The 11,003-nt window shown below is 35.8% G+C and overlaps 1 protein-coding gene and 1 long non-coding RNA gene across 3 annotated transcripts; both read right to left on the bottom strand.

Annotated features, from left to right (window-relative positions):
* Positions 1–1,003: 1,003 nt before the first annotated feature.
* LOC113059858 (uncharacterized) lies at positions 1,004–3,528 on the bottom strand. Of its 2 annotated transcripts, none has more exons than XM_026228493.1 (2): positions 3,373–3,528; positions 1,004–2,130 (listed from the first exon to the last, which is right to left on the bottom strand). In XM_026228493.1, the coding sequence occupies exon 2, from the start codon at positions 2,068–2,070 to the stop codon at positions 1,201–1,203; it is 870 nt and encodes a 289-aa protein (XP_026084278.1). In that variant the 5' UTR covers positions 2,071–2,130; positions 3,373–3,528; the 3' UTR covers positions 1,004–1,200. The 2 variants fall into 2 exon arrangements, with proteins under 2 accessions (XP_026084278.1, XP_026084279.1); XM_026228494.1 differs by having other exon boundaries at positions 1,004–2,125; positions 3,373–3,479.
* Positions 3,529–5,982: 2,454 nt separating this feature from the next.
* Positions 5,983–10,389, bottom strand: LOC113059857 (uncharacterized). The gene is made up of 4 exons (XR_003278170.1): positions 10,273–10,389; positions 9,137–9,260; positions 8,937–9,037; positions 5,983–7,179 (listed from the first exon to the last, which is right to left on the bottom strand). It is a non-coding gene; the product is annotated as an uncharacterized LOC113059857 (long non-coding RNA).
* Positions 10,390–11,003: the final 614 nt, after the last annotated feature.

The raw sequence follows: 11,003 nt of genomic DNA, 5'->3' as shown, positions 1-11,003 counted from the left end.
ACCCCCAGAGCAGTGGACAGCCGTTTATGCTGCAGCACCCAGGGAGCAGTTAGGGGTTCAGTGCCTTGCTCAAGGGAACCTCATTGCCAGCCCGAAACTCAAACCCACAACCTTATGGTTAGGAGTCAAATGCTTTAACCACTAGGCCACGACTTCTCTTCTTATAAGGGAAATTTCAACCCCTCCTCAGTGGTTTCAGCTGCCACCTTGTTGGTATCAGTCTGGATTCTATAACAAAAGCTATAGACAATTGGAGATAGAAGACACAAACACACACACTCACACACATACAACTCTCCCTCAAGGTGAATTTTCTCATGGCGTTGCTGTTAGTTGCTGTCTTTTTCACAAAGCAGAGGAGATACAGGTGAACTTTCACATAGAAGTTTGAAAAAATATTCTCTTTAGTAGAATGTGAGATTAACTGTAAAAAGAAAAAGACTAGAGACAGGCCTACCTGACCTATTTGACCTTCAGCACTTATATCACCAGACATCATAACAGTTAACATGAAAATATGTGCCTTCTTGACCTCATGTACGTGTGTAGATAGATATATCACTTCTAGTAGTGACATGAGAATTCAGCTCATTAGATCACTGTCTACACACTCTAAATATACTTTAGTTACTAAATAAAGGATAAATACTGATAAATAAATGCAGTGATATTGAATTCAATGCAGTGTAAAAGAATAGAAACTTATCAGCATAGTACAAGTAATTAAAAGAAGAATAAAAGCATTTAACATAAAGAACGTTAATAAAGAAAGCAAAGTAAATCATACTACATTTATTCATTAACCACTAATGTGGTTATGGTTCAAGGTTACCCAAACTTTGTCAAATCAAAATGCAGTGTGTTGTTGGTTTCTTTGGCGCTTTGGAAACATCCTAAGGTGCTCCATGCCTGTGCTTTTAGGTGGCTGAGTGAGCTACACAGAGGTATTCAGTGGGAGCAAAGCAAAACTGATCAAGAATCATAAATTCTCAAAAAGCCATCATTAATGTAAAACTTTTTTTATTTTTTTTCCAGCATCAGTACTTTATTAATTGCAGCATGGACAAATACATTCTGAGAACAGTAAAGGAAACAGGTAAAAAAAAAAACATTCATAAATCTACATGCGTTATTACAAAAACTTCCCGCTTTTTTTATACCTAAAAGTGCAAGCTCCAGGTAATGGATTCTCTGTCACATTTATTCTCTCCTGATGGGGTCAAACTCACACTTCACAAACTCTTCTGTGTTAATTTTTGGCTGAGCTCCCTCACAGAGTCTGAGACTCTCAGTCAGATTTTTCCTGCTGAAGCGAAAGATTTTTCCATGTGGAACATGGAATGCCACTCCTATGTTATCCCACATGTACGCTTGTCTGGCTTTTGTATTTATCCGAATAGCTTTCATGTTACGAGACAGCCTGAAACGGTGTGTTTCACTCATTGCCTGTGGACGCCAGATAATGGTGTTTTCACTAAACACACATACTTCATCCTGGGTATCCTCGAGCAGGGGATACTCAGAGAACAGGTTATGAGCGCAAGGTGCATGAATCACAATAGAATACATCACTTCCTGCTTATAGACCACAGTCTCAAAAATGCGAATGCTGGGCTCCTGGCCTTCACAGAACTGCTGTTGGTAGCTTCTCAACAGCTCACTGATCGACATACTGAAACGGAAGTTCCCCAAGCGTGAGGATGACAGAAAGGCTGGGGAAGTGGTGAACTTGTGCAGGAAAGGTTTTACTACGTAGCCACACAAGTACGAAGTTTCAGCAATGGTAATATCATCTCTGGAAATATCTGGGCTCCACCATACCAGATCGCGTTTTGGAGAGTCGTTGGGTGTCGGCTTTTTAAATCCCTCAGAATCCAAAATGCCAAAGAATCCTTGGAGGTTAGTGTTATGCCGAAGATATGACACTTGAAATTCCACCTTCTCAGGGTATTCTGGGATTGACCTATAGAGGTAGTTATTCTTTATTTGTCGCCGTTTTAGCTCTTCAAGCTTCAGGTGCTGCCCATCGTAGCATAGTTCTTTATATCCTCTCTCATTTTTACGAAACATGCTGAGTTAAGAAAAGCTGATGAAATCACTTCTGAAATAGGAGTGTGATGACTTGCTGCACTGAAAGAATACAAATTTATATTTTGTAATTGTTAGCATTAGGTAATAGGTAATATATATTTTTTTTCTTTCTCCAAACAGAAAACACTGAGATCTGAATTATGACAATCAAGCACATTTTCCAGAAAAAACTTTCCCACCTCATTTTATATCTACAAAGTAGCTTATACTAGCATTAACTCTGCAAATGATGCACCACGCACTTTTAAAAAACAGAACTGAACTGTGTGTGTGTGTGTGTGTGTGTGTGGACGCTAATATAGGCTTGTTATCATTCTTGTTGTGAACCAGTCTTTACCCAAATTAGGAACTTAAAATACTATGTCTCCTTTAATATTTTTACCTAATTCAGTTTGCATGTGATCGGCATTACCAAAATATTTTACAGGTCATTCTTACATGAGGTAAAATTATGCTTTGGTAGGCTAATTAGTAATAATAACAATAATTGGTGGTAATAATAATAATATAAACAGTATTTAGTGTCTGTGCTTATGAAGTTGAAAAAATGTTCCCATTTGTAGCCTAACAGCCAAATTAACATTCAGGGATAAGGGTTAAAATTATTTATCTCAGGTAAAACTTATTTTTAGATTTAAAAATTTTAAAAATGTAAAAATTTGCAAGTATAGTAAATCTCTGCAGGAAAGTAATGGGAGTTACCAGATCAGGGTGTTTTTACACCATGATACCTGATTGGTTGATGTAATAGTGACGTTAGGTTTAGGGGTGGGGTTGGGTAAGGGGGATCATTTAGATTGCATGATTTAGAAACACCCAGCAGTTTCAAAACACCCACATGGTGATAAACGCCCACTTTTGCTCTGCAGAGACCTAAGTCTCGGTTTTTGTGGAAATCGAAACTGAGGGTATGCCTAACAGACTAGAAACATGTCCAAATCAAGAAAAAACTTTTCACAAAGAATTTTAAAACCATTTTCTTCTCATGGCTGCTTGACCACATACGTTTTGGACAATTTTAGGACAACCCTATTTCCAAAATAAAAATAAAAAATAAAAGAAATTATGTATTACAGCGTGTAATACTCATGTACAACAACCAAATAACAATTTCTGCAGAGTAGTAATTTTCTTTTTGCTTTCTTTGCCATTTTTGACACAAGCAAATCTAGTCTGAATCATTTATATCTTAAATTAAGTGAACTTTTCTTCTGTATAGTAAAATACAGTACTGAAAAAAAAATAGAAATAGTTATATATAAAAAATTATTATTCACTCACCAACTTGCTGTTATCCTGTGTCTAGTAGCCTACAGTCGGAGTCAATGCAAACTATGAACAACTTGAGTCATGTGGAAAAGGGTTTCGTGAGGAGCTGTGAACTAGCAAATGCAACTTCAAAATAAAAGCCCTGTCCATGAATGAAGAAAATTAATGGTTAATTAGTTAATTAGTCATTTTTAGCAAACATATTTTATTCAAGCTAATAAGGTTCTCATTCCTGTGTTAATCCATCTCAAGAGTTTTAAATTAATGAAGAGTGATTTCAGTTGTACTTCACTTCCATTGCTTTTTTCCCCAAGTTGATGCAGAATTCAATCCAAACTCAGACGGTGGATGGTGGTTTAGAACGCAAATTTATTCAGAAAAATATAGAAAAATGAAATACAAATCATAACTTGAAAACAGGATTATTAAACATTACAACCAACTTCGAATATAGAAAATACAAAACCAAAGTTAAAATAGTTTTAAAAGCAATCCATATACGGTGGATTATGCCCATCTAAGATTAATAAAAATGAGAACTGTATCCAAAATGTATTCAAATTATTAAAAATACAAAATAAATAAGAATAAAAAGTATCTGAAAATCCAAGGTTTCTGAGTTAAATAAAGACCTGTAGAAGTTCTACTGTAAGTCAAAGTATTCAAAGTGAGCCCGTAATAAAAGATAAAGTAAATCCAAGATGCAAAAGCGAGAGGAGGAGTCAAAGATGAGAAATAAATGCACACTGAAGAGGGAGGGTGTCTGGACCTCTTTTATATCCCTTCAGAAAAAAATATCTTGTGATCTGAGCTGAAGTCATGTCTCAGTATAGATAAGAGACATTGGTCATATGGCTCCATCCTTTACAAAAACACCCACTATAATTACTTTTCCGTCTACGGCAAGCTCACCAAATACACAGAATAGAACACAGGTCATGTACATTTTATTCCTCACAAGCCGGATGCACACTGTTGAACAAACATCTAGGAAGAACCAAAGTAAATCTTTTTAGACATCCCAGACTATACGGATGTGGAAAGCATTACCATATTGACGTTAAGGGTATTCGGCATAAGCTTACTGTTATTGTATGACTGCAGAGAAAGGTTGCAAAGATTATGCACACAACGAACTGTTGAATACAGCCAGGAATAATCAGCATAAAGTCATAAGATATCTTAGACTACACTATTATGATAAATTTACAGAATAAATACTGTATTAAAGGGTGGGGTACATTTAAACACATGGCTTCTCAAAATTCGATTCACCACAAGTGTTATGCACTTTTCTCACATAGTCTTCTTAGTAATACTACTACCTAGGGTTGCAAAATTCCATGAATTTTCCAGATAAGTAAAAATGATAATAATATTCAAAAGTAATCAAACTGTTAAGAATATATATTAAAATAATAATAAAAAGTATATAAGAATACTTAGTATATCAAAAGTCAAAGTATTAAAATTCAAAGTATCTGAGTTAAATAAACCTGTAAAAGTTCAAAGTCTTCAAGTGAGCCCGGAATACAAGAAAAAGAAAAGATGAGAAAACGATGTTCAGCTAGTAGACTAAACTGAACTGAACTGAAAAGGGAGGGTGACTGCATCTCTTTATATATTCCTTCAAAACAATTAAACCTTGTGACTGAAGCTGAAGTCACATTTCAAATAGATATGAGATATTGGTCATATGTCTCCGGTCCACACTGTAAAAAAGAATTTGTTGAATCAACTAAAAATATTTTGTTACCCCGCTGCCTAAAATTTTTTTGTTATCTTGACAAAAAATGTCTTGTTGAAACAACTTCAAATTAGAGTGGAATTAGTCCAGGTAACAAATTTCTTTAAGTTGACTTGACTATTATTTTCTAGTCTAGTCAACTAAATCATGTTGTGTCAACAGGGATTTTTTTTTTTTTTTTTTTACTTCGATCAATAATCATAAACAAATGTTACCCCACTGCCTTAAATGTTTAAATAAAGATGACAAAACACTTTTTTAATGTAATTTATTTAATGATAGAGACAACACTTTCATTCACATTTAAATTGAACAAGCAATTTGCTGTCAACACATCAACTGATAATTGATAAACAAAACAAAAAATGCAAAATACAAACACGTCTAAAGATCTGAACCGACACTTGAAAGTGTGATGTATAATAAATAACATTGGCATGGGATTGAGAAACAAATAGTTGCATTTCAATTCATCAGATCAAAACCACAGGGATTGTTTTTATTTTCAGAACTCAATATGAAAATCAGAAGGTTGAACTCTGCATATTAACCCTGCACAAGTTCACATGCACTCCCCCCACCATAATGCAAGTCATGGTCAAAATAAGAAACCAAGATATATGTATATAATATCACAATTAGTAACAAAAAATGAGTGTACGGAAACTGAAAGTGACATGACATACATTTGTGCTCTTCATTTAACCCATCCAAAGTGCACACACACAGCAGTGAACACACACCGTGAACACACACCCAGAGCAGTGGGCAGCCATTTATGCTGCAGCGCCCGGGGAGTAGTTGTGCCTTGCTCAAGGACACCTTATTTGTGGTGTTGAGGGTGGAGAGAGCGCTGGACATTCACTCCCCCACACCTACAGTTCCTGCGGCTGTAGCGAGCACATGGTGGGAGCAGCTGGTCTTCACAAGTTTTTGCAGAGCCTCTGTAAAAAAGGCCACACGCAGGTTATATTCATTTGGCTAAGCTTCCCCTGCAATACACCACACTCAACGCACACGCAGCATCCATCCTGTGAGCCAATCAGGACTACATGCAGGATGCGAAAGGTCAGCGGTCCCGCCCACAGAACGGAGTTAGAGCGATCGGGAAAGCGGACAGATGCGAGCTGCACTGTAGCGATTTATATTTGCCAAAGTTGTGTGCATGCCTAAAAAGTGAGTAACAGTCTGCTCATCCATTGCTTTCTATATTGCTTGTGAACATTGAACTGCTTTGAGTGTTTATAAATTAATGCATGCGATTGACAAAGACGAACTCGCTGGTAAAGATGTTCGTGTGTATTTACATACTAGTTATCTCACATATACTACCGCTATGTTTTAAGGACATAATCTGTGTGCTATTTAATCATTATATGGTTTATTTAATATATATCTAATATGTATCGCTCATTTCTAAGAGTTAAAGCACTCTTCTGGCGCATGCGCACTAATGTTCTAGACAGAGCGGCTCCATCTCTGTCCTCAGCGCTGAGAGGTGTCAGATTTCAACTGTGCATTATTAGTCATTTCTAACAGCGCATTTTCCCATATAATTGCACATGTTTCTTATTTGATTGTTAAATCACTGTATTTAATATATTCTCTGTGTAGATACTGTGTTGTTGTTATACTCATTGTGACCACTGTTGTTATTTGTATTTATATATATATTTTCTTTTTATCTTTATTTGTAGAAAACCACACACACTCATGCAAATTCTGTGGTGACAATAAATGGGTTAATCCCGTACAAGTCTTTTACTGGACGCCCCGTTGTGGATCTGTTGCCAACCAGCAAATACATTTAAAAGAGAAGAGCTACCTGTAGCCACTCAATTTTACAGCCTCAATGGTGTATTTAATGCACTGGAGGTAGTGATGTTCACTGCATACAGACCCATTAGGAGTCCAAATGCCTTGGGGACATGGGAGATGTCAGTGATGACAGGATGTCAAAATGAGACCAATGTTGGTTATTCCTTGGGAAGCACACCACGTTGCTGCTCCTCAGTTATATTCAGAATGCCCTCTTCAATTTCTTTCTCAACATCCTTAATCTCACTGGATGGCTGGGAAAAGAAAAAAATATTACATTACTTAATAAATTTATAACAAATGAACACACATATGTAAATACACTATTAAAGTTGTGTGTTTTGTTAAAAGCACAGCTACCAATAAATTCAAATTGTAATTCACCTTCAAGTGGAAGATATTTTGAAAAATGTAACCAAAAATGAAAGTCAAAAGTAAATGGTGCTCCTCAACGGTTTCGTTTAGAAACATTCAAAATAACTTCCTGTAAAATTTAAAAAATAAAAGCCTGTATAAATTTATTTGTTCTGCTGAACAAAAAGAGTTTAAAATCCCATGGGAAGATAAGTGTAAAATACACCCCCAAAACCAACTTTGCTAAAAATGGGGGGAAATTATTTTCTTCACTGGTATTCTACATGATTTCTGAACGACATAAAATGTGACAAACCAATACAATATATTCAGGTTTTTTTCTTAATCCAATTCTAAGTGTCTAATCTGTCACACCATTTATATATTGGTGTAAATAGGTATTCATTTTAAATAATAGTCTGTTGCACTGCATGTTCAGAGTAAAGCATGACTCTTAAAGGCTTGGTTAACCCATGTATGTTTTACTCACCCTCATGGCATCGTAAGTGTGTATGACTTTCTTCTTTCAGACAAATCCAGTCGGATTATATAAAAAAATATTTATGGCAATAGGTGGGTGTTTTTTTCAACAGTCCAAAAGTAGTCAAATAATGTGCATCAATTTATAATAAAAAGTACCTCACATGGCTCTGAGAGGTGAATAAGGTCCTCCTGTAGTGAATCCATGTGTTTTTGTAAAAAAATATAGATATTTAAAATGTTATTCAAAACGTATTTAAACCCTTTTCTCTCACTTTCGTAAGAGCCATTCCGGGTGGATGAAAATAGGACATAGGGGTCATGCATGCACCGGTGATTAGTGACGAACACGGAAGAGCGGAGGAGAGACAAAAATACGCCAATCATGAAGTAAAATCACAAAATTAGGCTTGCACGTATGATAGTCAGTGGAAGAGAAAAAAAAAAGTGTTTACAACTTTTTAAATATGGATATTTTTCTTACAAAAAGCGCATCGATTTGCGACAGGAAGCCTTTATTCACCCCCCAGAGCCACGTGAGACACGTTTTATTGATGGATGGGTGCATTTTATTTGACTATTTTTGGACTGCTGCCATAAAAATAACTTGAAAGAGCCAGGACAATTTTTAATTCAACTCAGATCAGATTCGTCTGAAAGAAGAAAATCATATACACATAGGGTGCCTTGAGAATGAGTAAAACATGGCCTCATTTAAATTTTTTGGTGAGCTAACCCTTTAAGCAAAGTTGCTAATGGCCAATATGCTAGCACTGAACATTTTTCAGGATTCAAAACAGTATTCAGCAAAATAATAAAGGATGGCTATGTCCATAAACAGGGTTTCTGGTGGTTTTATGAAGATAAATTCAACACTTTATAAAGACATTTTAAATACCAATTATAGAAAATTCACGGAATAAAACTGGAGGGAAAATAATATCAAATTATGTTCTCTAAAATTTGAAGCTGTTTTCCAATGCAAGTATCTACATTTTCGTAAAGGGTTCACCCAAAAAAGAAAAAGAAAGAAAATTGTCATTTACTTAACCTCAAGTTGTTTTTAACCTGAATTAGTTTATTTCTGTTAGTCCCAGTCCCAGATAGTCTAACACAGTACACAACCCCACAACGAGTTACAACCCCAGATCACCCAGATTTCTTCTTCTTCTATTACCTGGACCACATCACTGCAGACTGATGGTGCTCAGTTTGGTCATCCACAAGTGTAATCCCAGCAGTCATGTCCTTGATGAATTCCTGCGCAGAGCCTGTGTGCTTTAATAAAAACAAAGGGATGCGTTAAACAGGGCCTTACAATCGTAAAGCATATAGACTCCAATTAATGTGCATTTATAAATAAATACATTTACTTACAACTTTGTCCAAGCTCTACCATGTAAATGCCATTTGCTTTATGTCTGCATAGCATTTTGATGGATTAAACTGCAAAAGGATTCGCTGCGGTCCATCCACAGGATTATTGAATTCTGCGCTGAATCTTCAGTCATTCCAAAATATCATAAACATGAAAAATACAAAAACATGTTAAAACACTGTAAAATAATAAACATACATATATAAATAAATCTTTACAGAGAAAGTCAAATGTATTGACAATTTTGTTTTAAATGCAAACGACAAACTATACCATCCAGACGATGCTTTTAAATGACACAACACAGAATTATAACACAATAAAAGGAAATTTAACACATTTTTCTCGATCGTTATTGTATATCTATTTATACAAGATATATGCTTTTATTAATTTTATTCTAAAATATATAGATTTGAAAGTATGCAATTTACTTATGACCGTATATTCACCATAGACTGTATAAAAACAGATATTCACGCAGCATTACACTGGGTTCTAGGTTCTAGTGAGGCACTTGAATCACAGAACTTCATCTGAACGGTAGACTTTAAAAAAATCATCAGAACTAAGCTTATGTCAGCGATATCAAATGTAACGTTAAGTTACGCGCTCCAGAAGAACTCTGAGGGAGGTGCTCAACTATGGAGCTCATTCGTTTCCCTTAACATGCAGAAAAGACACAGTTCGAGTAGTAATCTTCTCCCCCCCCCCCCCCCCTAATTTTTCATCGATGTATATTCTGACGGATGTCTTACGCTGTCAGGTTTAGAGCAGCTCCTTTTTTTTAAATTCCCTCCGTTCTTAATCCATAGTGATCCGTTGAGCTCTCGCGCTCTGTTTGCACGGTCTCTAACGCAGCCCTGGGCTCAAATAATACATACAAACTGTATTTTTATCGTTCTCCACATAAGTTCAGCTCCGCTGTCCCGCGTGGGAGAATATCTGTTTTAATATTTATAAGGAAAATACTGTGGAACCGCCTGTATTTTGAGGCTTCAGAGTGCCGCGAAACGAACATTTACATACAGTAACTTACATTCAGAATATACGACTCTTTAAACCATACTTACTCTTCTGAGACAACAAATGTAATTTTACACATTAAGCCAATAAATACGAATATTTTACTTACCAAAGTTGTATTCTAGTCAAATGTCCAAACTTTGAGGCGAAACTGACTAGAATGGCTGACGACCTTCTTCTCTCTTCAACAGCCTTCAGGAGAATGACGAGATCTCGCGATAAGTGATGTTGTGAACGTGATATTGCTATTGAGTTGAGTCAACACATTTTTTTAAGTTATGAGGACAAATAACCTAGTTCAGTGAACTTTCAAACTAGTTGAGACACTGAAAACTTAAAATTTTTAGTTGAATGAACAAATTCAGTAACTGCACGTTGTGTCAACATAAAAAAATTCATTGAAACAACTAAACTGCTAAATAATTTTTTACAGTGCATATAAAAATACCCAGATATGCCTTGTGGTTCAATTTCACTTCCACATTTTGGAAGGTCAGAACATCCTATAATTACTAATCCTATGATCACAAAGAACGTCCTATAATTACTAATCCTATGATTACAAATATTTAGATTTTACTGCCTAGGCTCAGTTGAATGCAGGGTTCCAAACTATATCAAGTCTCTCATTAAAAACCCAGATCATTGTAACCCATATGGTGTGTCTCTCAATATAACAACATTGTGGAACTAAATGGAAAGCCACTGCATTATCTATTTCTGTCCCTATATGGCTGCAGAGGTCCTCTAAAGGCCTCAGGGACAGATTGTTGTTGAAGCATAGTGCTGTTGAGCACGTAGCAAATTGACACGTGGCAGAAATCAGAATTTCGATGCACC

The sequence above is a fragment of the Carassius auratus genome, chromosome 41 (assembly GCF_003368295.1).
Source record: "Carassius auratus strain Wakin chromosome 41, ASM336829v1, whole genome shotgun sequence".
NCBI classification, from domain to species: domain Eukaryota; kingdom Metazoa; phylum Chordata; class Actinopteri; order Cypriniformes; family Cyprinidae; genus Carassius; species Carassius auratus.
This window is presented reverse-complemented; position numbering and strand designations above follow the sequence as displayed.